This window comes from Heteronotia binoei, chromosome 21, assembly GCF_032191835.1.
Source record: "Heteronotia binoei isolate CCM8104 ecotype False Entrance Well chromosome 21, APGP_CSIRO_Hbin_v1, whole genome shotgun sequence".
Taxonomy (NCBI): Eukaryota; Metazoa; Chordata; class Lepidosauria; order Squamata; family Gekkonidae; genus Heteronotia; species Heteronotia binoei.
In genome coordinates this window covers 192,900,146-192,927,225 of record NC_083243.1, presented here as the reverse complement: position 1 = coordinate 192,927,225, position 27,080 = coordinate 192,900,146, and the positions used below count along the sequence as shown (strand labels likewise).

At 47.0% G+C, this 27,080-nt stretch overlaps 1 protein-coding gene across 1 annotated transcript in view; it reads left to right on the top strand.

Annotated features, from left to right (window-relative positions):
• Nucleotides 1-27,080, top strand: part of ITGB5 (integrin subunit beta 5) — a 175,563-nt gene that overhangs the window by 49,963 nt on the left and 98,520 nt on the right. Inside the window, exons 5-7 of the mRNA XM_060261692.1 lie at nucleotides 14,831-14,992; nucleotides 25,155-25,250; nucleotides 25,865-25,954. Coding sequence (XP_060117675.1) covers nucleotides 14,831-14,992; nucleotides 25,155-25,250; nucleotides 25,865-25,954 — 348 coding nt within the window. The remainder of the gene's footprint in view (nucleotides 1-14,830; nucleotides 14,993-25,154; nucleotides 25,251-25,864; nucleotides 25,955-27,080) is intronic.

The window sequence follows — 27,080 nt, the reverse complement described above, 5'->3', positions numbered from 1 at the left end:
TTTATTTATGGCGCTCCCATGGGTTCTGCTGGTTTCTGTTTGGCATCTCACTATCCTACTCTACCCCTTTCAGTTTCAGCAAGATGAAGAACAGTTTTTGTGCCGCTGTTTAATTTCAGCATGCAATTTTGGTTTATAGTGGCTGATGGTGACTCATAGAATGAACTTGTATGCACATACACCACCTTCAACTTCATCCTGGGCTGCACTTATACCAGGGTTCTATTTTGGTGCAGGTGGACTCAGTATGGCTATGGGGAGATTGGTGGGGCATTTCTGTGCCAATCCAAAAGTCCCTGCTACTTCTTTCTAGTATCAGACCCAGAGGCAAGGAAAAGACAAGTATAGTTCAAAATCTTTATTCCAGCATCATAGGCAGATACAGGGGTTGTCGGAACTGACTCTCCCATCAGTTCCTTGCTCTTATAAACCCTTGTCCTGACCGTTATAATTCAAGCCAAGCCCGCCAAGCTAAAGCGGGGATTTTGGGCGGGTTCCCTATTATTCTCTCATCACCCCAAGTGCTTGTTATCACCCCTTTGGTTGTATCTCCTCCAGCTCCCTTGACCTTGATTGTGTAGTAACTAGCCAGTTCCCAGACATGCCACCCTCCCTCCAGATAAGCAGTAAAAATGCTTCAAAGCCAGCATAGCAAAGCACAGGCGTCAGCATTGTATAATTTGGATACATATGGCAAGAGGAACAAAGATGAAGAAGAAGAAGAAGATGATATTGGATTTATATCCTGCCCTCCACTCCGAAGAGTCTCAGAGCGGCTCACAATCTCCTTTACCTTCCTCCCCCACAACAAGCACCCTGTGAGGTGGGTGGGGCTGGAGAGGGCTCTCCCAGCAGCTGCCCTTTCAAGGACAACCTCTGCCAGAGCTATGGCTGACCCAAGGCCATTCCAGCAGGTGCAAGGAGGAGGAATCAAACCCGGTTCTCCCAGATAAGAGTCCACACACTTAACCACTACACCAAACTGGCTCTCCAGTGACTCTTGACATTCGGCCCCCCCTAAGACCCCCCCCCGGGCTTGTTGGGATATTTGTTGTAAAAGTCTTTAATCAGGGCTTTACAGTTCGTGTCTTTGGCATTGACCCATTCTGCTTGACTTAATGGGAAGTGAGTCCATTTTATGAGGTAAAAGAGTTCACCATGCTTGATCCTGGCGTCGAGAATTTCCTGCACCTCATGATGAATCTGACCACTAAACAGAGTTGGGGGTGGCAGTTCCGTCTGGGGGTTCCATGACGATGGCCCAGGGACTTTCTTCAGATAGCTGGCGTGGAAACAAGGGTGCACATGTTTAAGGTTTTTTTGGCAATTCCAGTTCAACCGTCACCTTATTTATAATCCGTTTGATCGGGAAAGGTCCCAAATTCTTCAGTCCCAGTTTTTTACAATTCTGAGCATGGGGCAAGTGTTTGGTTGAAATATACACCTTGTCCCCCACCGCCAAGTTCGGAGTGCTTTTTATCGTATTGGGCTTTGTAGGTCTCTTGCACCCTCTGGAGTTGCTGTCTGATAACTCTCTATCCCACCGCTATTCTTTTCCACCATTCGGTAAAGTCTATGGGAGCTGACAAGGGGGGGGGTGAGTTCTGGAAACGGTATACTTTCGTACCCATACAGTGCTTGAAAAGGGCTTACTTTGGTGGCACTATGCATGCTATTGTTGTAAGCATATTCTGCAAAAGGCAATAGGGTCACCCAGTTGTCCTGTTGAAAGGACGTGTAACAGCGTAGGAATTGCTCCAGCACCGCATTGGTGCGTTCCATCTGTCCGTCCATCTGTGGGTGGTAGGTGGAGCTGAGCCCTTGTTCTATTCCGGCCAGCTCACACAGGTGCAACCAGAATTTGGCAACAAATTGTGGGCCACAGTCGGAAATCACCTTGCTGGGGAAAGCGTGTAGCCAAAAGATGTGCTGAATAAACAATTGGGCTAGCTGCATAGCCGTGACTAGCTGCTTGCAGGGTATGAAGTGAGCCTGCTTAGAAAAGGTGTCCACTACCACCCAAATGACCGTTTTCCCCATCGAGGGGGGCAGGTTGGTTTTAAAGTTCATAGATATACATTCCCAGGGACATGAGGCAGTAGGAAGGGCCTGCAAGTGTCCAGGTGAAAGGCCCCCCCTTTTCTTTGCCATGAAGCAAGTGTGGCATCCCGTTGTATATTTCCCCACATCCTTTCTAAGTCCCGGCCACAAAAATTGTCTTTGAATCAAATTCACCATCTTGACGAAACCGAAATGCCCCCCCCCAGGAGGATCCAGGAGGGTGTGAACAGTGAGTCAATGACTTCCTCCCTCTTCCTGTCGTGTTGGGGGAGGCGGGACAATGCATCTGCTAGGAAGTTCAGTTTCCCTGAAATGTGACCCAACTTGAAATTGAACCGCTGAAATAACCCTGCCCACCACACTTGTTTATTATTGAGATTCCGGGTGGCGGTGAGGACGGCCAGATTTTTGTGGTCCATCCACAGTTTGAATGGCTTCCTCGGCCCCTCTAGATAGTGCCTCCATTTCTCTAGGGCGAGTTTAATGGCAGAGGCTTCTTTATCCCAAACACCAATTGTGTTCGGTTGGACTAAATTTCTGGGACATGTATGTACAGGGGTGCAGTTGGCCGTCCGCCCTTCTCTTGGAGCAATACGGCTGCGCGGGCGACATCGCTCGCATCACATTGAACCACAAACCTTTTGTTCTCGTCGGGGTGTATTAAACAGGGCTCGGACATAAACCATGCTTTCAGTTCATCAAACGCCTTTTGGCACTCCCCCGTCCACTGGAGGCCGGAACTGCCTTTTAAGGCTTGCGGTCCCTTCCCTTTCATTTTTAACAGTTCTGTGAGGGGTAGGGCGACCTCGGCAAAATTATTGATGAACCCCCTTATAAAAACTGGCAAACACCAGGAAACTCTGGAGCTGTTTGCGGGTTCAAGGGGGTTCCCAGTCAAGCATGGCCTATACTTTATTCAGGTCCATCCCCAGCCCCCCCCCATGGTGGAAATGCGGTACACTAGGAAATCGAGTTTCGTTTTATGGAATTTGCACTTGGATAGTTTGGCAAACACTTTGTGTTCATACAGGGTCTGTAGCACCTCCCTCACCAGACGGATGTGGGAGGGTACGTCTTGAGAATCATCCAGGTAACAGACCATGCCCTTGTACAGGTACTTGTGCAACACTTCGTTGATTAAGTTCATAAATACTTCTGGGGCCCCCTTGAGGCCGAACGGCATGACCAAGTATTCATACTGGCCAAGCGAGGTGTTAAAGGCAGTTTTCCACTCATCCCCCTCCTTGATGCGCACTCGGAAGTATGCATCCTGGAGATCGAGCTGGGTAAAGATTTTTACAACTGAGAAGAGACTTCTAACAAAAGGCAATATGCAGAGCTAAGTGATTTACTTTGTGCTAAAGAATATACAGTGACTTGGAATTTACGGTCGGGTGATGGAAGGGTAGTGAACTGAGTGTGACGATGGAGAAGAGAAGTTTGGAACTGATTATGGCAACAGCGGAAACAGATTAAAGGTTCAGCGTTTGGTATACTTGGTTAGCAGGCAGATTACGGTTTATGGATGGACCTACAGCTGAGTATTCTTGTAAATACAAACTATTCGATTAATTTTGACTGCATGATTTTTGGGGCTGAAAAAATAATGATATGTGACTGCTGCTTTTGTGCTACATGGATGGTGTTCTGGAAGGGACAGAATAGCTGAAATCAAAACGCTAAATGAACTGGCTGGCGGGATTTACTACTGAGCGAGTGGATGGGAAGTAGAAGAGCAACAGGAAGAGGAAGAGAGAAGACTTAATGAAAACATTTTGGACTTTAAATGAAAGGAAGAGATAACACATTAAGGTGGCAATAATTGGAAGCAGGAGAGAGAGAAAAGAGTAAAAGAGTGTGACTGTGAGGCAGATTGTGAGAAGGATGTCATGTGGAGTTGTATGGATGAACGATAGGATTAGTATGGTGTGGTGAGGCTGTTGGCGGGTGGGGGGGAGGCAGCATGGTTGGTTTTGTGTGAGTGGAAAGCTAAGTGATTAGGTGTGGTTGGTTGCTTAATAAATATATCTGTGAAGTGGAAAAATTATAGACGGGGATAGTGAATTGGTGGAACTAGATTTTCAACGTTACACTGTAAACTGTAGAAAGAACAAGGCAGGAAGAAAGAACAAAGTTGAAAGATTCAAAGTGGCTGATAGCAAGATGTGTTTATTTCTGAAATTAGTAAGGAGTAATTATTATATGAATTGTTTATTCAATGGATTAATTAATTTGAATTTGGTTATGTATGACAAATTAATGAACTAATGTAGATGAATTGATTGCAAAGGGGTTTATAGGAAATTTGTGTTACGGTAAGAAAGGAAGGTGAAAAATTTGTGATGGTAATGACTGGCTAACGACTGGCTATAAGGACATAAGGGGAAGAGGATAAGAGAATAACACACACACAAAAAAGGATAAGAAAGAGATTATTGTTCTGTAGGTTAAAATATAATGTCTAAAATAATGAGTACATTAGACAAGTCAGCAGTACCATTAGGCCTCCCCAAATCAACGAGGCCCTTGATTTCTCAGGATGTCATTAAAGAATTACGAAACAATATGCAAACTTATTTTAGAACAGTATTGAACCAGGTACAGGCGAATCTATTAGAGCAGATGGGTGGGTTAAACTCAAAATTGGTTGACATAAAGGAACAAATAATAGGAACTAAAAAAGAAATTCTGGGCTTAACTCAGTCTGTAAAGTTTCTTGATCCTAAAATGAAGGTTATTAATCAAAAAAAATGAAGATAGATGAGATAACTCAAGAGATAGAAGAAGAAAGGTTGGATAGACTTGAGTTGGAAAAGGCATTCTACAAACTGGGACCTCATGAGGTGCTAGAACAAAAACAAGAAAATGTATTACAAACATCAAGGGAAGCACTGGCAGTAATTACAGAAATAGAGCCCTTGGATATAGAGAAAGAAATAGATGATGCTCATAGGGTCAGTTCAGCCTATATTAGAAAGCACTCAGCGGGAAGTTCACAGTACCTCTAATAGAAAAATATACAAGATGTTAAACTGGAAAGTTCTAATAGATCAACCATCAAAAATTACTGAACAACAGATAAAGGTTTTAAGAGAGACTCCATGGCTTGTCAGAAATTTTAACCTATACAAATTATCTCAATCCTCCCCCCAAAAAGGGGGGGGGGAGAGAGACTCTCTGGCAAAGCTTTTGAGAACAGAATAGAATTCATATGAAGTATGGAATGGGTTACTGCTCTGATTTGGAACCATAATTGTAAATAATGGCATGTGGATTATTTTGGAGAGAGATTCTCCGCCAAATATATTGTGAATAGAATTAATATGAAGCACAGAATGGTCACCGCTTTATGATTGGATATGATTGAATATATGGATTACTTTATGGATCTGAAGGATTATATAATAAAAATTATTGTGGATTTTATGGAAGATGATTTAGAAACATCAAAATATCAATATGACTATGTGTAGAAGAAGAAGAAGATATTGGATTTATATCCCGCGCTCCACTCCGAAGAGTCTCAGAGCGGCTCACAATCTCCTTTACCTTCCTCTCTCACAGAAGCTGCCCTTTCAAGGACAACCTCTGCCAGGGCTATGGCTGACCCAAGGCCATTCCAGCAGGTGCATGTGGAGGAGTGGGGAATCAAGCCCGGGTCTCCCAGATAAGAGTCCGCTCACTTAACCACTACACCAAACTGGCTCTCCATTAGATATAGTGTATAGATTCAATTCTCTCTATGCTAAGAAAAATAAACTACCAAGAGACGTGGTAGTAAAATTTTTGACACGAGATATGGTGGAAAGAATTATAGCTAAAAGCTTTGAAAAGAACTTCATGGTGAGAGAGCTACCGAGGAAAGTACTGACTGATAGAAAGGCCTATAAAAAATTAACAGGAAAATTACGGGACAATGATATAAGGTATAGATGGATACTACCAGAAGGTTTGAGTTTTGAACTTCAAGGCAGAAAGATTACAATTACAAGTGTACAAGAACTGAGAAGATTTTTGGAGGAACATAAAGAATTTGGCGACACAACTTAAAGAAGAAAACATAATGGATTACAAATTATTATCTTGGAATGTAAATGGACTAAATTCACCTCAAAAAAGAAAAGCAACATTTTATTGGATTATAAAGCAAAAATGCAACATAATTTGTTTACAAGAAGTTCATATTAAACAAATGGATTATAAATTTTTATGGAATAAGCAATTGGGTCTGGAATTTTATTCATTGGCTAAACAAAAAAAGAGAGGTGTACTTTTTATATTAAACAGGAATTGGAGCCAAAAGAAATTTTTAAAGATAATGATGGGAGATATTTAGCAGTGGAAGGAACATGAAATACAAAAAACCCCACTGTTGCTGGGACTATATGCACCAAATGGTGCAAAAGATTCTTTTTTTAAAGAAATAATGCAACAGCTTGATCGTGTCATATGAACAAATTATGATAATGGGAGATTTTAATGGTACAATTAAAAATACATTAGATAGATCGGGGAGGAAAAAAATAATAAGGAAGGGAAGCTGCCAAAATCTTTTTTTGAATTAATTAAACAAGAATTAATTAATTTTGAATTAATTAAACAAGAGGATTTATGGAGGAAGTTCAACTCTGAGTCATGGGACTATACCTTTTTTTCAGCAAGACATAATACTTTTTCAAGAATCGATATGATATGGTGTACAAAAGACTTAAGACTTATAACTAAAAACACAGAGATTCTTTCTAAAGTAAGAGCAGACCACAATCCATTAATGTGGTCAACTAAGTCGATTAAAAAACCCAGAAGGTGGAGGCTAAATGAAGATTTACTATAACATAAAGAAATAGGAATATCTCTAGAAAAAGAAACTAAAGCTTTTTTTCAAATAAATGAAACTGAGGACATGGAATTTCAAACGGTATGGGATGCATATAAAGCTGTGATGAGAGGTATTTTAATTACATTGAATAACAAATATAAAAAACAAAAGAAAAACAAAGGCTAGACATTCAAAATGAAATAAAGAAAAAGGAAATGGAACTAAGGAAAAAAGAAAATTATTAGGGAGATTACAATATTGCAGACACAACTAGGACATTTGTTGAACAAAGAAGTAAAGTGGAACCTGAAAAGAAATCTTATGAAGGAACAAATAAACCGGGTAAATATTTGGCCTGGCAATTGAAAAAGAAAAGAGAAGCTAAAATCATAAGTAAAATATAGGCTGGTGGAAAAGAAATTGTAGACCAGGAAGGAATAAAAAGGGAATTTTTTAAAATATTATGCCAAACTGTTTAAAAAATCAAAAATAAGTAAAGAAAAGTTGGAGGTATATTTGCAAAGAATTAATGTGGCTCCATTGACGGAAAATATGTAAAAAGTCTTAAATGAACCGAAAGAAAAAATGGAAATTAAGCAGCAATAAATGTAATGAAAATGGGAAAAGCACCTGGTCCAGATGGATTTAGAGTAAAATTTTACAAAGTCCTCGGAGAAGGGTTAATACCCAAACTGCACAAATTGATGAATATTGTAAGAATGGAGGGGAAAGTACCGAATACATGGAAAGAAGCAGTGATTTCTTTGATTCCAAAAGAAGATAGAGATGTCACAGATGTAAAAAATTATAGACTAATTTCATTGTTAAATGTGGATTATAAAATATACACGAGAATACTAGCAGAATGGCTTAAACAATTTCTGATGAAGTTTATTAAAGAAGAGCAAGCAGGATTTCTTCCAAGGAGACAAATAAGAGACAATATTAGAACTGTTGTAAATATTGTAGAATACTATGAAAGACATCCCGAAAAAGAAGTGGTGCTATTGTTTGCGGACACAGAGAAAGCTTTTGATAATTTAAACTGGGACTTTATGTTTGCAGTGATGGAGAAACTGAGATTGGGAGAGAACTTTATTAGAATGGTAAGAGCTGTATTCACTGAGCAATGGGCAAGACTTTGTATTAATACAGATTTAACGGAGTATATGATGATCAGCAAAGGAACAAGACAAGATTGCCCTCTATCTCCGTTGTTGTTTATAATGACTTTAGAAATTTTGCTGATGCAAATTCAGGAGGATAAAGAGATAGAGGGACTAAAATTGAAGGGATTTTCCTATAAATATAGAGCATTTGCTGATGATGTTACGTTCATAAATGAAAACCCATTAATAGTAACGCCACTGCTCTTGAGTAAAATACAAGAATATGGAGAACTGGCGAGATTTTATATAAACAAAGAGAAATCAAAAATTTTGTGTAAAAATATGAGAATTGAAAAACAGAAAGAATTACAGAGCTTAACTGAGTGTGAAGTTACGACTAAAGTAAAATATTTAGGTGTGGATATCACCATGAAAAATATTGACTTATATAACAATAATTATGAAAAGTTAAGACATAAAATGGAAGAAGATATGTTAAAATGGAATAGACTCAATCTGTCATTATTTGGAAGAATAGCTGCAATAAAAATGAATATTCTACCGAGAATAATGTATTTGTTCCAAACAATTCCGATTGTGAAGGATAATAAACATTTTATTAAATGGCAAAGGAAAATTTCGGAATTTGTGTGAGCTGGGAAGAAACCAAGAATTAAAATGAAAGTGTTAACAGATGCTAAAGAAAGAGGTGGATTTCAACTACCAGATTTAAAATTATACCATGAGACCGTGTGTTTGGTGTGGATAAAAGAATGGATAACTCTGTTAAATAAAAAACTTTTAGCATTAGAAGGACATGGAAACAAATTTGAGTGGTACGCATATATGTATTGTGGTAAAAGTAAAATGGACGGCCTTTTCTCTCACCATTATATAAGGAGAAATTTGTTAAATGCGTGGGTAAAATACAAAAAAATATGGAGATGAGAGAAAGCCGTTGTGGATAGTGCCAACGGAAGTAATAAAAATGTATGCTGAAGGTGAAGGAAAGTGGCTATCATATGGTCAAATATTGAAGATTCAAGGTGGTAAAATTGAACTAAAGATGGAAGAATTAAGTAACAAATATGATTGGTTTCAAATTCAACAAATTAAGAACCTGGTGGAAAGCGACATTAAAAATGAAGGAATAAGAAAAGAGCAAATCGAATTGGAAAAAGTTCTGCTTGGAGATAATGAAAAGTTGATTTCAAAATTATATAAACTAATACTGAAATGGTCTACTGAAGATGAAGTAGTAAAATCTCAAATGATAAAATGGGCAATTAATGTTAATAAAGAAATACAGATGGAAACATGGGAATACTTGTGGAAGAACTCTATGAAAATCTCGACATGTTATAGTATCAAAGAAAACTGTTATAAAATGATGTACAGCTGGTATATGACTCCTAAAAAATTAGCAAAAATGAACAATAAGATGCCAGATAGATGTTGGAAATGTAAAAAGCATGAAGGTTCTTTCTACCATATGTGGTAGACTTGTGAAAGAGCAAAACAGTTTTGGCAAATGATTCAACAAGAAATTTCAAGAATCTTGGGATAAGAATTTAAGAGAACTCCAGAGACTTTCCTATTGGGATTACAAATGGAGAAATTTCCAAAAGAAGATAGAACTGTAATTTGGTACTGGGTTTCAGCTGCTAGGACATTATATGCGCAGTTATGGAAGCAAGATAAAATACCAGAAAAATGGGATTTGATTGTAAAAGTCATGTCATGGAGTGAAATGGATAAACTTACAAGAATCTTGAAAGACTATGATTTAGAGGGATTTAAAATGGATTGGGATAAATTCAGAAGATATATAGAAAAAGAATGGAAAGTAAAAGGACATTGGGTGATTTTTGAGAATACCACTTAGGTTTTTAGAAGAAGAAAGAAGATGATCTATAATAATTGGGTGGGATTTTATAAAGTTTAAGAATTGTGGGTTTATTTCTCCGCAAAATTATATATATATATATATATATTCTTTTTAATAAGGTTCTTTTAAAATTAAAGATACCTTTTGATATTAGAATTTTAGGTAATTGGCACTGGCGGAAGTCAAGATTTGGGGGGAGGGGAGGAGGGAAAAGCGTAATGTATGGGGAAGGTAGTAAGTGCTTATTAATATTTTATTAGGATTGGATATAATTACCATATATTACCAAATAAAATTGTTTAACACTCGAATATATGGAGTACTTTAGAGAATGATGCCGGTTAAGAGGTTGGTAAGGTAGCATGTAGTGTGAAGTGGATGCAGTAATGCAGGAGAGGCCATTGCAGTGACCATCTGCCAGGCATAGCCAGACAGCCTGTCCCACATTGGTCTTGTCAGCCACCAGCGAGCCTGCAGCAGACGTGGACTATTGCACCCTTCTTAAATCTTCGTTCGCGAAGCCAAGCCGAGAGAGAGAGAGAGTGTGAAGTGGGATCAAAACAATTGTGAAAAAGATATATGGTTGTACATTATTGTTTTGTCTTATATGGAAGCTGCATTTTCCATCCGAATTTATTTTGTTTCTGTTTGTTTGTTTGTTTGTTTACTGTTGTATTTGATTTTTGGAGAAAATAAAAAAAAACTATTATGAAAAAAATACATGTTCACAGCAGGACATTCTTTGTTAAAACTGACCTCATAGGATATGACCAGACACTTATACTCTAGGTATGACCATTAATGACATCAATACATCAGGCACACAAAAGTGGCAGCAAAAAGCATTTGAATTAGTATGTTCTCGGTCCTGCCTCCCATAGTCACTCAGTGTCTTTCTGGGAGAATAAAGCTCCAAATCACTCTTTCCACCAATTCAGATAGCCAAGTGCCTGGGAGCACATTCCAGTTCACTCTAAAATTACATGAGCTAAATAATAGCAGTGCAAAGCAAGGCGAAGCATAGCAATTTAGCAAATGCATTATAAAAGCTAAAATGTAAAAGGCATATATGAAAGACATATGTTATATGGAGTGCAGATTTCACAATCTCAGTATGAATAAGCAACATCGGCAATTGGTTCTCATAACACCTATGACATAAATCATTGGCAAGAAACCTCTTCTTGACAACCAAGGCATGAAGGATAAATTAAATATGTTTCCTATGTAAACAGTTGTTTCTGTCTTTGGGTGTGTGTGTTGGATATGTGCAGGGTTGGAATTCTGGCAGGAGCTCCTTTGCATATTAGGCCACACACCCTGATGTAGCCAATCCTCCAAGAGCTTACAAGGCTCTTTTTGTAAGCTCTTGGAGGATTGGCTGCATCAGGGGGTGTGGCCTAATATGCAGAGGAGCTCCTGCTAGGATTCCACCCCTGGGTATGTGGTAAACATTGCTAATTGTCTTTTTGTCACAATTTGTATGATAAGGCGTCTCAGGACTATGTTAAGAAACAGGTTAAGAAATAGATTAGTTGCATCTATTTGACTAAGCTTCAGTTTCTGAGGCCTGCACTCGTTTATAAAATAGACCTCTGTGGTAACTGAAGCACAGCATTCTTCTTAAATGTCTTGGCATAGTTGCTTCTCATCAGATGCCTTGGCAGAGGTTCCATTGCTGGCAAAACGAAGTGTCAGCACAATGAAAGGATAATGTATTTATCACTTCCCAGGAAGGGGAAGTGTGCCTTGCTTTGTGCACAAGACCTCATTGGTGTGTTGCACCTTCTGTAACTCTCTTGATGCCTTGCTTTCACTGTCCTGAAAACAGAGATGTTCCTAATGTTCACATGAAGTGCTTGCCACTTTCGGGATTTTGGACCTACAACAGAATAACATATACTTGAGTATTAATACTGGATCAGTGAATACATTTGACCTGACTTGTGAACTGCAAATTTGTTTTTTGAGTATCCAGCTTTTGATGGGATTCAAACATCATGACGTTAAATATTGAACTATCATGTTGAAACACCATGCCACAAACTTATTGTGTTCCTCTTTGCTCATTTAAACTTTCTCCTCCAACGTACTGAACTTGATTGAATGCTTCCTGACTTGACCAAACTCCAGTTTATTATGGCAGGTGAATGTGGGCACCTCACTGAATTGGCATCTGCTTACACCACACTAACTAGGATCAAACTGGGATCAAACAGAGGTTTAGAATCCTGATTGCTGCACGGAAGCTTAATTGCAGTTGGTTGGGACCTCTGAATGTCTCCTCCTTTAATCTCTAAGAAACAACTCCACTCTAAATCAATACATTCTCTATGAAAATGCTGCGTGGTGTTTCAAAGTACTGTGTCTCAAAATGCTGTGCTTCAAAATGTGTGTGCTTTGAAACACTTTACTGTCCATAAACAGGCTTACAGTCTAATTACATGGCCCTGTGATCTGTTCCCAGAACACAGAGGAGCAAGCACATGAATTGTGATGTCGGCACAGTGTCCAGGCTCTGACTTATCTTTCCCCCACTGCAGTGGAGCAGAGGGAAATCATCCGACGATGACACCAGCTCCAGTCAAGTGGGGGCAGCCTGACATATCCACACCCAAGCTGCCATGGCTCTGCTGCCCTCGGGGCAGTGATGAATCACCTCTTGAGGCCCAATGTCACGAGCCCTGATACCAGGGAAGGGGCTGGCTGGTGGAGGCCCCAAGTGTCAGACGATGGGATCTCAAATCAACCAGACCTTAAATTGTTGCAAAGTTAGGCTTTATTCGATAATCCGTAAGAATCTGAACGAAGGAGGATTGAGACTGATACATTGTAGCATTAGGAGGCTGGCTATATTGGGATACATCAAAGGGAACTATACAAAGCCACAATTCTAAACATTGCTGAGGTGAGGTGCAACGATTCACACGGTCTCTCCCTCTTATCTCATTTTGCTGCTAGTCTTCCGGGTGGCTGTCCCTGTTGGTGCCTTATCTTCAAAGAAGGGAATTTCTGCCTTTGTTAGTATCAAGGGAAAGAAAGGTTCACACTGAGCATTGGTAACATCTGCATTTTCTACTTTGTTATGCAAGGCCTTTTCTCATGGTTAGTAACAGAGTTTAAAGATGGCTACAGTTCAGCTAAGCATTTCATCCAGTAAAGTTACATGGGCTGACACCAAGGAGAGAGCTGGAGTTGTGGGCAGCAAGCTAGGAGGTGAAGCAGGTGAGACCCAACATTTAGGGAGGCTACACAGGAGAGGCCCAGGCAGAGACAAGACGAGTGACCCAGTCATCCCTAGCTTTGGAGGAGGAAGCAAAGCAGCACCCAGAATGCAGTAGCTGGTGAACAGTTGATTGCACACAGGGAGAACAGAGGATGCAGAGCCAGTGGGAAGGCTAGAGGACTGGACAGATAGGCATGGGGACCACTCAGTGGACGGGAACAGGGTGAAGTACGCTAACTCCGAAGTATGGCTGGCATGACTGAGGCTGGGGAGGAAGAAGACTGGTGACTGCAGAAGGCGCAAAGAGAGGAGAGGAGACAGCTCTAGCCAGAAGTGTGAGTGACAGTGAAGCAACCTCGCTACCCGCATTCTGAGGCCTCAGCAGCCTTTCTTTATTTCCTCAGCACAGCAGAAGGCAGGAGCCCTCGGTACTCTGATTTCAAGCTTACACACAAGTTGTGGCAATTAGCTGGATCTGGGGGTCATTGGGTAGGTCAAGGGAGAGAGTTCCAGATGCTTAAAGACCACCATGCTCTTTGTTGCTAGGTTGAAAGCTCTCACTCTGGTGCTGGCCAGTAAGATGCATAAGCTCTTACTGGGCATCCTTTCCCTTTATACCCTTAAGAAGCTTATTGATTCACAGATCTTGAGCAGCAGAAGATACTTGCTTCTTAATTGGGCATCATACAAAGATTAGAGTCTCCACTACCATGTGATCTAAAGCTCTGAGTGTGCTAAGTTAGCAGTGGGGAAGCACAGGGGTGGCAGTGGGGTTTTTGCTGCCCCAGGCTACCCACACAGCTGCATCCCCCACCCCATGGGGAGGCTGCGTGGTTACTTTCATCCGCACGGCTGCCAGGCGGGGGAAAGGGGCTTTGGGACTACTGTGCCTCACTCTGAGACTGTCTCTTCTTGCAGGGGAGGCATCTTCAGAGCGATGCTGTGCCACCTCCTTCCTCCGCTCAGCTGCCGGGTGGGGGAAAGGGCCACGGGACGGCCGTGCCTCACTCTGAGGCTGTCTCCCTTTGCAGGGGAGGCAGCTTCAGAGTGAGGCCACTCTCCTCTGAGCCTGGCTAGGAAGTCAGACTCGGAGGAGAGCACAAACTGGCATGCAGTTCCACCGCTCTCAGCTTCTAGGGTCTGCGACTGGGGAAGCTGAGAGCAGTGAAACAGTGGTAGAGGGCACCTGAAGGCGCACTGTAGGCTGACTCCCATGTGCCGGCCCTGGGGAAGCAAGAAGACAGCTGAGAATTCCCTACTGAACATCCTTGTGCCTGAAGTGGGCTAAATGTTTAGTTTTCCCAATTTGATCTGTGAGTCAATCACTACTTTCAGGCTGTGCTGCTTGACTTTATATGAATAGCTGATGTTATGCAATAAGGGGAAGCTGTTCGAAGCTGCATAAACTTGGTTTACATTGTGTCAGTGTTTTTGTTTCCTTCATTATAGTCACAGGCTTTGGAGCTTCTGGTTATAAACTGTCTTTATTTTACTGTGTGATTGTTTACACTCAGAAAGTATCTTTGATTTGCGGAGATTTTCATAGCTATCTGCCAACAGCCTTTTTGAATTTGGGCTTTCTGTGGAGAATGTGAAGTGTCCTGATGATATGCTTTTCCTCTGTAAAGTTGATAAGGATATTTTGGTGCAGTGGTCTGGTGCAGGGAGAAACTGTTGACTCATGGATGAAGACTGACAGAGTTCTTTTTGGTTTGGCTTCTACGTAGAAGGAGATTGGGTGGCGGAAGGAGGCTTCTCACTTGCTCGTCTTCACTACAGATGATGTCCCACACATAGCTCTTGATGGGAAGCTGGGTGGATTGGTGCAGCCACATGATGGACACTGTCACTTGAATGAGGCCAATGAATACACTGCATCCGGTCAGCTGGTAAGAAAAAAAATGCTGTCTTCTCTTTTTCCACCTTTTGCTGGAGAGCTTAACAGCTGTTGTCTAATTCTGATGTGCACTTGTAAAACTAATTTGTCTCATTATTTTTAACTTGAAAGGACAAAGTGCAGAACTGGATATATCAGAAAAGAAAGACGGTCCACAACATTAGTTAGTTAGTTTAATACCTTCTTCCTCAGTGGGGACCCAAAGTGGCTTTCAGTCCAGAGAACATAAACTTATGATGGAAACAAACAGGAAAGGGGTTGGAAGGCTTCAAAAGGAAATGTGCTAATCCATGCTCCATCTAAGCTGTGGAGTCTTGTGAGTAAAAATTCTACTTTAAGTTTGTGTGCTACTGGCATTAAAATTGTAAGTGAATTGGCTACTGCATAAATTCGTTTGCTCTGGGGCCATCCTTCCTGAACTAAGACAAAAATGTGTGAGCCAGAGGCTAAAAAACTGTGAACTAGTTCACACTCAGTTTAGAGGGAACAGTGGTGCTAATTCCTTTCGAGACAGTTTATATTAGAGGTGTCAAACATGCAGCCCACAGGCCAGATCCATCCTCCATTTGGCTTGTATCCTGGCTCTCTTCGGATTCCTTCCCCCTCTCTCATGCTTCCTTCTGCATCACAGTTCACTTTGCCAGACTCTCTTAATTTCATAGGAACTACAGAGCAAAGCCTTTCTTCCCTCCATTGGCTGAGGCTCCCCCCTCCCTTGGGGAGGAGGAGGGGGAGGGAGGGAAAGAGCGAGAGGTTGCTTTGCCATGCTCTCTCAATTGCACAGCAGAGCTACTGAGCCACGCTTCTCTTCCCTCCATTGGCTCCTTCCCCTCCTCATCCCCTAGGGAGGAAGAGAAAGAAAAGGAGGGAAAGAGTTTACTTTGCCCAGTTCTCTCAATCACATGGGAGAGATACAAATCACCATTAAGATCAATTAAGTTTTATTCAAGGAATGAGCTTTTTCCCGAGAAAGAGAGAGAGAGAGTTTTGCCAGGGCTCTCCTGGGTGCAAGCGGGTTCCGCTCCTCTTTTTCACTGTATTCACACTCTCATGATCCAGTCTTTTCAGTAGGAAATTTATTTATTACTTCAGTCTTATATCCCACCCTCTCCACAAGCAGACACAGGGTGGCTGACAGTCAATTAAAAAAACATTCACAATTGTAACATTTTTAATTTAATTTAAAATGAATTTAAAAACAAAAAATAACAATTCAAAATACATTTTAAGGTGCTATTCAACCTCAGTATAGGCAGGATCTTCTCTCTTCTGGCAGTGATCCTATGATTATCATAGTTCCTCAGCCGTGTAGGTGGCAGTCCTCTCCCAGTTTAGGTGTTAAAGGCCTGTTGAAATAATTCAGTTTTGCAGGCCTTGCAGAATTGAGAAAGATCTCGCAGGACCCTTATGACCTTCGGGAGGGCATTCCACATTTCTGGTGCTGCTACTGAGCAGACCCCAGCCCATGTGGAACACAGTCTGGCCTCCCTTAGTCTGGGGATAGATAGTAAGTTTTGTGTCCCTGAACCTAATGCTCTCTGGGGGAACATATGAGGAAAGGTGGTCCCGTGTAGATGACTGGGGAAGGCAATGCCAAACTAACCCATAAAAAGTCTGCCATGAAAACGTCATAATGCGATGTCACCCAGAGTCAGAAACGATTGGTGCTTGCACAGGAGATTACCTTTACTCTTTTACTCTATCAAACCTCCAATATTTTTCCTTGTTGTTGTTAAATTGCCCTACAAATAAAATAACTTTGGTGACTTCTTAAAAAAAAATCACTGAAAGATTGAATATTTTTGTCAGAAGATCCACAAGTTCAACTTTGAGTTCTTTCAGAACTCTTGGATGTATGCCATCCGGACCTGGTGACTTATTAATTTTTAATTCGTCTATCAGTTGTAGGACCTCCTCTCTTCTCACCTCAACTGACTCAGGTCTTTCAACACCCTTTCTAAAATTAGTGGTTCTGGAGTGGGCAAACACTTCTCGTCTTCCACAGTGAAGACGGAGGAAAAAAAATGCATTCAGCTTTTCAGCCATTTCCCTATCCTCCTTCAGTAATCCTTTTACCCCTTGGTCATCCAAGGGCCCCACTGCCTCCCTGGCTGGTTTCCTGCTTCTAATATTTGAAGAAATTTTTATTGTTGGTCTTTATGTTTTTTGCAATATGCTCCTGATAGTCCCTTTTTGCCTGCCTGATCACAGTCTTCCATTTGATTTGCCACAGCCTGTGTTCCCTTTTATTAATCTCACTTGGACTAGCTTTGCACCGCTTAAAGGAGTCCTTCTTACCTTTTACAGCTTCCATTACTTTGTTTGTTAACCAGGCAGGCCTATTCTTATACCTGTTTATGCCTTTCCTAACTCGTGGTATATATTTTTTCTGAGTTTCTAGGATTGTAGTTTTAAATAGCCTCCAAGCTTCCACAAGGGTTTTGACCGTATTTACCTTTCCTTTCAGTTTCGTCTTCACATGCCTCCTCATCTCAGAGAATTTACCCCTTTTAAAGTTAAATGTGGTTGTGCTGGTCTTTTGGGGCAACTCCCTATTTATACAGATGGTGAAATCAATAATGTTATGGTCACTGCTCCCAAGGGTGTAATCACTTTTACATCTCTCACCAAGTCTTCGGCATTACTTAGGACCAAATCCAGGATCGCCCCACCCCTGGTATGTTCTGAGACCATCTGTTCCATAGCACAGTCATTGAGAGCATCAAGAAACTCAATCTCTTTCTCTCGGCCAGAACACATATTGACCCAATCAATCTGCGGGTAGTTAAAATCACCTATTACGACACAGTTTTTATGTTTAGCCACTATCTTTAATCCTTCCATCGTATTATAATCATCCTCTATCTTTTGATTTGGTGAGCGATAACAAACTCCCATAGTTAAATTCCTTTTGGGCTCTCTATTTCAACCCAAAACATTTCTAGAAGGGAATCTAATTCTCTGACCTCAGTCTTACTGGACCGTATACCCTCTCTGACATACAGAGCCACCCCACCTCCAACCCTTTGCTCCCTATCCTTCCGATATAACTTATATCCAGGAATCACCGTGTCCCGCTGATTCTCCTCATTCCACCAAGTTTCTGAGATTCCTACAATGTCTATGTTTTCTCCCAACACTAAACATTCCAACTCCCCAATTTTACTTCGAACACTTCTAGCATTTGCATACAAACATCTATAATTTCCCAGGCAAGCTAGGCCCGCAACATTTCTCCTGCTGCCTCGAGACTTTGGCAGACACTCCATACTGTTTGTCACCATCTCAGTGGACAACTCTGATCCATTACCAGGTAGAAAAGTAACAGCTAACCCTTCATCTCTTTGAGATGAGTCCTCCTGAACCAGAGACATTTCATCTCCTGTCAGCCTTCCCCCAAGATTTAGTTTAAAAACTGCTCTGCCACCTTTTTGATTTTAAGCGCCAGCAGCTTGGTTCCATCTGGGGAAAAGTGGAGACCATCTCTTTTGTACAGCTCCCGCTTGTTCCAGAAAGCTTGTTCCAGACCAGCAGCATTTCCCTTTCCCACTACCTCTCACTCTCCTTTCGGGGGCTACGTGTTGGGGGGCCTTGACAGGAAGTTGGGGGCAGGGCTCCCAGAGGCCCACCTGTAGCTATGGGCTTGTGTGGAAGGCTTAGATACAAATCACTGCTTAACTGAAGGTGTGCTGGTTGAGCTGTTATACCTCTGGTTTTCTGGTCTGTAAAATGGGAATACTTGTCACAGGGTTTTGAGGCGGGCTGAGACTAGACAGTCTTGTTCGCCACATCTAATTTCTATTAAAATCTATAGAATTAATTTATTCAGCAAAATACTTATATTTTCAATCTTACACTTGCTTACTTCAGAGCAAATATGGATAAGACTAGCTTGTACATTACAGTGATATCTGAGGGATTAAGATGGCTGTCCCGCCCAGCCCGGGCAGGGACTGCGCGGAGGAGACCCCCCGGCGCCTGCCAGCCGCTCCAAGCCCCCGGCATCGCCCCAAGAGCCCCCCCACCTCTCCAAGCCCCTGTGGAGGCCCCACCCCTCACCTCGACTGACGGGGCGAAAGCAGCCACCCGAGCGACGCCTCCCAGACGGCGAGCCCGGCTTCGAGTCCGTGAGGTCTGGCCGGGGCAAGACGCCGGAGAGCAAGAGGGAGAGCCATTCAGCTCGTCGCAGCACGAGACGCTCCCTTGCAGCACGCCGCTGAGGGCTGGGACGCCCGAGGCACGCCCAGTCAGCCCGGCCCCGACGCACCTCTCCTGGGCGTCTGGGGCTTTGAAGGGGGGAGGAGCCAGAGAGGGGCAGGTCCTGGGAGGGGGGAGGATGGGTCGGGAAGCATAAAAGGGGGGAGGGAGGAGGTCGCTGAGGAGAGCTGGCTGATGCGCAAAGAGGCTGCCTCGCGAGAGAGAGGGACAGGAGCCATAGCACAGCCAGGAGGGAACGGGGGCCTGCGGTGAAGTAACCCAGTGCCCACCCCCCTGTTTCTGAGACCTCCGGGGAACGCCCCAGAGTGCCCGGGTGGGGCAACGGCGACGCCGGGAGACCGGGAGGGGCCCCAAAGACCTGACAACGTGGTGGAGAATGCGGGCACTCTCCCGAGCCTAGGACGACCACGCCCCCATATTCCGGCCCCGCCCGGGTGGCACTCAAGCCGAGTGGCGACCCCAACCATTGAGCCGGAGTCCAGCGAGTCGTCGACGGACGAGTCAAGTGAGGACTCCGTGATACACGTGGGGCGGACCGCCGCCATGGACACTAACCCCGCCCCCGTGGATTTGGCCCAGTTTGGGCAGTGGCTCGCAGACCACCAGGCGCAGCTCCTACGGGAGGTCACCCAGCAGCAGACGGCGGCCCAAGCCACCCTCGTGCGGGATCTTCACCAGGCGCTCCTCGCCCGCCTGGAGCCGGCGGGGCCAACACCATTCGGCGCCGGGAGGAGCCCCTGGCCCCCTCTAACGAAGCTGGGGGCGGAGGACGATGTCGAGGCATACCTGGAAGCGTTTGAGCGAGTGGCTGAGGCCGCTCATTGGCCCAGAGAGCAGTGGGCCTTTATCTTGGGACCCTACCTGACCGGGGAGGCCCAAGCTGCCATGAAGGCCCTGGAGCGGGCTCAGGCGGCGGACTATACAGCGCTCAAGGCCGCCATCCTGGACCGCCTGGAGATCACGCCTGAGGCCCACCGCCAGAAGCTGCGTTCCTGGCTGCCTACGGGGGAGACGCGACCACGCTCAGCAATAGCGACCCTCAAGGATGCCGCCACCCGGTGGCTCAACCCCACCACCAGCGACGGGCGGCGCATCGTGGAGCTGGTGGTAGTGGAGCAGCTGCTGCAGGTGCTGCCGCCGCGTACCCGCCGTTGGGTGGCCTGCTGGAAGCCAACCCGTCTCAGCGAGGTCCAGGAGCTGTGGGAGAACTTTCAGGCCGCCGACCACCGCCGCCTGCCCTTCCGCGCAGAGGGCGGCAAGCCAGGGAAGGGCTTGCCCCCACCCGGCGGACGGGCCGCCCCAGGAGCGACACCCGGGAGGGCGCCCGGGGCCGGAGACCGGGGGGGCCGGGCGCGGACGCCGCCGGCCCGTGCCACGCCGGGGTGGTGGAGGCCCGGAGCACGCCCGGCGCTACCCGGACTTGGTCTACGCCCCGGAGGCCGCGAGGGGGAGAAGGAGGGGCACCCGCCGCCGGAGGCCCGCCGTCCAGCAGGAGACATAGGGCCCTGCTTCACCTGTGGCCAGTGGGGCCATCTCAAACGCGAGTGCCCCCTGATGGAGTGCGACGTGAGCTGGGAAGAGTCCTGGCAGACGGCTGAGGCGGGGGCTCGCCCCCCCCTGGACGATCCCGGTGTCCTTGGGAGGGCGGCAACTGCAGGCCATGGTCGACAACGGCAGCTCGCTGTCTATGATACGAGCCCACTTGGTGCCCGCCCCGCTGCCTGTCATCCGCACCGCCGCCATCCGGTGCGTCCATGGGCACATCAAAAGAAGCCCGGTGGTGTCCATCCCACTGAAATACTTAGGCCGCTACTGGAGCGTGCCGGTCGCCAAAGTAAGCAGCCTGCCCTACCCAATACTGCTCGGGCGGGACGCTCCGCGTTTTGGCGACGTAGTGGAAGCAGCCAACCCCGGCCGACCAGGCCAGCCTGCCAGGGCCGGTTATGATGACGCCGCCCCCGCTGGGGAGACAGAGGACAGCGACCCCGGGGAGGGCCCGTCCAACGCAGAACGTCCCGTGGCGGGTGGCCGAGAGGCGTGGCCGGCGGACCCGCAGTTCGTGGAGGCTCAGGCCGAAGACGAAGAATTGGAGGCGCTGCGGCGGCACGAAGCAGTCCGAGACGGGGTGGTTGTAGACGAGCGCCGGAGCCGGCGCCTCCCTTGAATCATCCGGGAAGAGGGCGTGTGGTTCAGAGAGGTAAAAGGGCGGCTGGGCCCCGGGAAGCAGCTGTTGGTCCCTCACAGGTACCGGCCCGAGGTCCTGAAGGGCGCCCACGACCACCAATGGGCGGGCCACCAGGGGGTGAAGAGTACTCTGACCCGGGTGCTAGCCAACTTCTTCTGGCCTTCCGTAGCCCGGGAGGTCCAGGCCTACTGTCGCTCCTGCGGTATCTGCCAACGCCTCGTGTCTAGGGCCGAGCCGCAAGCCCCCCTAGCCCCCTTGCCCATAGTGGGGGTCCCGTTCGAACGAGTGGCTATGGACTTTGTCGGGCCCCTACCCCGCACCCCTCGTGGGGCCCGCTACATCCTGGTCCTCATGGACTACGCCACCCGGTACCCGGAGGCTATCCCCCTGCCCACCATGAAGAGCGCGGGCATGGCCAGGGCCTTGATGCACTATTTCGCACATGTGGGGTTGCCCCGGGAGATACAGACCGAGGCACACCCTTCACGGCGAGCTTCATGCGGCAGGTGTGCCAGGCGCTGCACATCAAGCAGCTCTTCACCTCCGTCCACCACCCCCAGACTGACGGGCTGGTGGAGCGGATGAACCAGACCCTGAAGGCCATGCTGAGGAAGACAGCATATGACCACCCCACTGCCTGGGACCTCTATGTGGACCCGCTGGTCTTTGCCATCCGAGAGACGCCCCAGGCATCCCTGGGGTATTCCCCGTTCGAGCTGCTGTACGGGCGGCAACCCCGGGGCATCCTGGGCCTGCTCGGAGAGCAGTGGGTGCAAGGCAGAGCAGTGCCGGAAGAGGCCCCGGAGGAGTATGTCAGGCAGCTGCAGGGACGCCTAGAAGACGTGCGGCGGGAGGCCCGGGAGAACCTCGCACAGGCCCAGGAGGTCCAGAAGAGGCGTTATGACAAGGGCGCTAGGGCCCGCGGGTTCCAGGCGGGAGACGATGTCCTGGTCCACAGGGGAGCGATGGGCCAGAGCCAGGGGGACCCGTGGCGGGGACCCTTCCAAATCACCCGAGTCCTGGGTCCCCTGACGTACGAGGTCCAGTGCGGGCCTCGGGCTCGCCAAAGGAAGACCCTCCATGTGAACAGCCTAAAGGCCTGGGTGCGGCGGGGGGCGCGGCCGGAGCAGGGGCTCGTGGCCGAAGATCCGGGCGAGCTCCCGGACGGAACCCTGCCCTGGACGACCGCGGGGGGCGCCGGGGGAGGCCCGGTGTTGGACGCCGCTCTCACCCCCAGCCAGCGACAGGAGCTGCAGAAGGTCCTGGCCGAGTGCCCGACGGTATTCTCCAACCAGCCGGGCCTGACCACCCTGGTCAAGCACCGGGTAGTAACCCCTGCAGGCCAGGTGGCACGCGCCCGGTGGAGGCCCGTCCCACAGAAGCGCTGGGACGTGATCGCCCGGGAGGTAAGGGAGATGCTGCGCCTCGACGTCATCGAACCATCACAGAGTGAGTGGCGCAGCCCGGTGGTCCTGGTGCCAAAGCCCGACGGCAGCGTGCGCTTCTGTGTGGACTATCGGGAAGTGAACAAACTGGCCAAATTCGATGCCTACCCGATGCCGCGGGCCGATATCCTAATCGACCAGCTGGGGGAGGCCCGGTACCTCTCCGCCCTGGACCTCACCAAGGGCTATTGGCAGGTGCCCATGCACCCGGCCGACAGAGAAAAGACCGCTTTCGCCACCCCACAAGGCTTGTTCCAATTCAAGCGCATGCCCTTTGGCTTGAATGGGGCTGCGGCCACATTCCAGCGGCTGGTTGACAAGGCCCTAGCCCAATGCGAGGGTTTCGCTCGGGCCTATATCGACGACATCGTGGTGTGCAGTCCCACCTGGGAGGCCCACCTGCTCCACCTCCGCCAGGTACTCCACGCCCTGCAGGCCGCCGGGCTCCACGCTAACCCGCGGAAAAGCCGCCTCGGCTTCCAGGAGCTAAAATATCTAGGGTTCCTGGTAGGGAAAGGCCAACTCCGACCCCTGCCAGAGAAGGTCGTCACCCTGGAGCAGCAGCCCCGCCCGCGCACCAAGAAGCAGCTACGGCGCTTCTTGGGATTCGCGGGCTATTACAGCAAATTTATCCCCAACTTTGCGGCAGTGGCCACCCCGTTGACGGACTGCCTGCGGAAGGCGTGCCCGAACGTCCTCCAGTGGGGGCCAGCCCAAGACGCAGCGTTTGAGGCACTGCGTACGAGCCTCTCCCGAGACCCCGTGCTGAGAAACCCGGATTTCTCCCAGCCCTTTGTGTTGCACACAGATGCTTCGGGGACCGGTATCGGGGCAGCCCTGCTCCAGGGGAGCCCTGGGGACGAACGCCCGGTCCTATTCATCAGCCGCAAGCTCCTGCCCGCCGAGCGGGCGTACTCCACCGTAGAAAAGGAGGCCCTGGCGGTCAAGTGGGCCGTCGAGGCATTGAAATTCTACCTCACCAACAACCCTTTCCGGTTGGTGGTGGACCACGCCCCCCTGCTGTGGATGTCGAGGATGAAGGACTCCAATGACCGAGTCCTTCGCTGGTATATGTCTCTTCTCCCCTTTTCTTTCACAGTGCACCATCAAGCCGGGGCCGACCACCGCGTGGCCGACTACCTCTCCCGGGTCTTCGAGGAGGAAGCAGAGAAGCAAGGGACACGGGGGGGGGGGTGTGTCCCGCCCAGCCCGGGCAGGGACTGCGCGGAGGAGACCCCCCGGCGCCTGCCAGCCGCTCCAAGCCCCCGGCATCGCCCCAAGAGCCCCCCCACCTCTCCAAGCCCCTGTGGAGGCCCCACCCCTCACCTCGACTGACGGGGCGAAAGCAGCCACCCGAGCGACGCCTCCCAGACGGCGAGCCCGGCTTCGAGTCCGTGAGGTCTGGCCGGGGCAAGACGCCGGAGAGCAAGAGGGAGAGCCATTCAGCTCGTCGCAGCACGAGACGCTCCCTTGCAGCACGCCGCTGAGGGCTGGGACGCCCGAGGCACGCCCAGTCAGCCCGGCCCCGACGCACCTCTCCTGGGCGTCTGGGGCTTTGAAGGGGGGAGGAGCCAGAGAGGGGCAGGTCCTGGGAGGGGGGAGGATGGGTCGGGAAGCATAAAAGGGGGGAGGGAGGAGGTCGCTGAGGAGAGCTGGCTGATGCGCAAAGAGGCTGCCTCGCGAGAGAGAGGGACAGGAGCCATAGCACAGCCAGGAGGGAACGGGGGCCTGCGGTGAAGTAACCCAGTGCCCACCCCCCTGTTTCTGAGACCTCCGGGGAACGCCCCAGAGTGCCCGGGTGGGGCAACGGCGACGCCGGGGGACCGGGAGGGGCACCAAAGACCTGACAACGGCTAAAGATAGATTTGTGTTTCAGATGGTTTGTACAAATCAGGGTCCTTCTCTCTTGGTATGTCAGAAGCTTTGAACAAATTAATTTTCTATACAATGAGCAATGAAGGATACAAATGATGATCTTAAGTGAACCTCATGCTACTTTGTAGAGCTACAGACTATTTCCTGGACCTGCTAACTTTTAGCAAGCTTTCCCCCTAATTGAAGAGTTAATCCTCTGTTGTGTTAACTTGATTTAAGGAATGCTACCTCTCCCTTATCAATTGAAGCCATTGCAGAGAAAGATGAATAGTAGATACCATTGCAGTCCTTCTGGTATATCTTTTAAGAAAATGGAGGTGCTTAATTTAATTGTGGTGTATACTTTGTGATATGTTGTATACACCTGCAGACTTCTTTAAAAAGTTTTAGAACAGTTGTAACCTCTTCTTGACTTCTTTGTCTCTCCCAAGGACTATCCTTCTCTTGCACTTCTTGGAGAGAAACTAGCTGAGAACAATATCCACCTAATTTTTGCAGTCACAAAAAGTCACTATGTTCTTTACAAGGTAAGTCCTAGGGAAGGAGCAGAGGAGAACAGTTTCTGCTGGGTGGTGAAAAAGGGGTCCTTTTCCCTTTCCTTCTTCAGCAAAGTGCTACTAGGCTGGTGATTGGGAAAAAGGAGCAGCTCAAAATAAAAACAAAAAAATATATAATTGTGCTTTAAAGCCATGAGACTCTTTTGTGCAACTTAACTGCTTCTTTCCCATTTCCTATCCTAATTCATCTCTAGTTAATTTCAGAGTGCAGTTTCACTGAAAAGCAGTAGGCTTCTTAAAGTAAACAGATAAATGTTAGTGATCACAAGGGAACCAGAAATAGCTGTGAATTTAATCTTATCTTGGGAACACTGTCAGCCTGAAGTGTATTCAGCCCAACCTGCCATTACTTAATTTTATTACTTAAAAAAGTACGGTGTTACTGCAAGGCCTCAAACACCATTATTTCAAAGAGTTTCCTCCTGCCCTTTCACTTAGTTTATCTGTGTTCTTATTCTGGGAAAAGGATTCTGACGGTCCCTGTTTTCATAACCACTGATTAGTTATGATGATGATGATCTCAGGGCAGATTATTTATTTGATTCAGTAATGTGCCTTCTCTATGTCTATATATTTTTTTTAAGAACCTTACAGCCTTAATCCCTGGAACAACAGTAGAGATTTTATACCAAGACTCCAGGAATATTATTCAGCTCATAGTCAAAGCCTATAATGTAAGTCTCCTTTTTCATTTCATGATCCATTTCAGTGCTTTCTTACTGCAGTATGAATGGTAAACTGTGGTTCAGTTCCTTCTTGTTTACTCAGCCTGAATTTGGCTATTACGCTGTTTTGAATCTCTAAGCAGAACACACACACACTTTCCTCCTCTCCCTCCTTTCTGCAATAATGTCTAAGAACTCTTTGCCTTTGCACCCTAGAGCTGTTGCATCAGGGCTCTTCTCTGTGCTATGAAGCTAATGTCAGGAAATCTTCAGCCATTTGGAAGAGCCCACCATGCCAACACGATATTCCTTCCTGGGGACAGCAGCAGCACTGGCATAGTAATAGGGTTGCCAAGTCCAATTCAAGAAATATCTGGGGACTTTGGGGGTGGAGCCAGGAGACTTTGGGGGTGGAGCCAGGAGACTTTGGGGGTGGAGCCAAGATCAAGGCTGTGACAAGCATAATTGAACTCCAAAAGGAGTTCTAGCCCTCACATTTAAAGGGACCTTTTTCAATTCCTTCCTTCCATAGGAAATAATGAAGGATAGGGGCACCTTCTTTTGGGGCTCATAGAATTGGACCCCCTGGTCCAAACTTTCTGAAACTTGGGGGGCATTTTGGGGAGAAGCACTAGATGCTATACTGAAAATCTGGTGCCTCTACCCCCCAAAACAGCCCCCCTCAGAGCCCCAGATACCTGCAGATCAATTCTCCATGATTTTCTATGGGAATAAATCTCTATAGGGAATAATAAAGTTCCCAGCAGACATTGCTCTCCCCTCCCCCTGCGTTCTGATGACCCTGAAGCGGGGGGGAGGGTCTCCAAATGGGGGGATCCCCTGCCCCCACCTGGGGATTGGGAACCCTACATAGTAAAGCCACAATGCGAGTTCCTCCAGCAAGGCCTGGCGCCTTTCACATTTCCTTTGACTGCTCCAGAAAGGCTATGCACTGCGGTGTCTCTCATACAGCAAATACAATGTTAGAAGGAGCCAGCTTGTGGGGAAAAGAGGCATGCTGCTGTGGCTCCCACAACACTATTTCTGAAGGAGTCCTAAGTCATACTCAGGCAATAGATGTTGCAACTAGGGGTCCCAACCCTCCCACCCTGGCGGGGGACCCCAGGATCTCTCC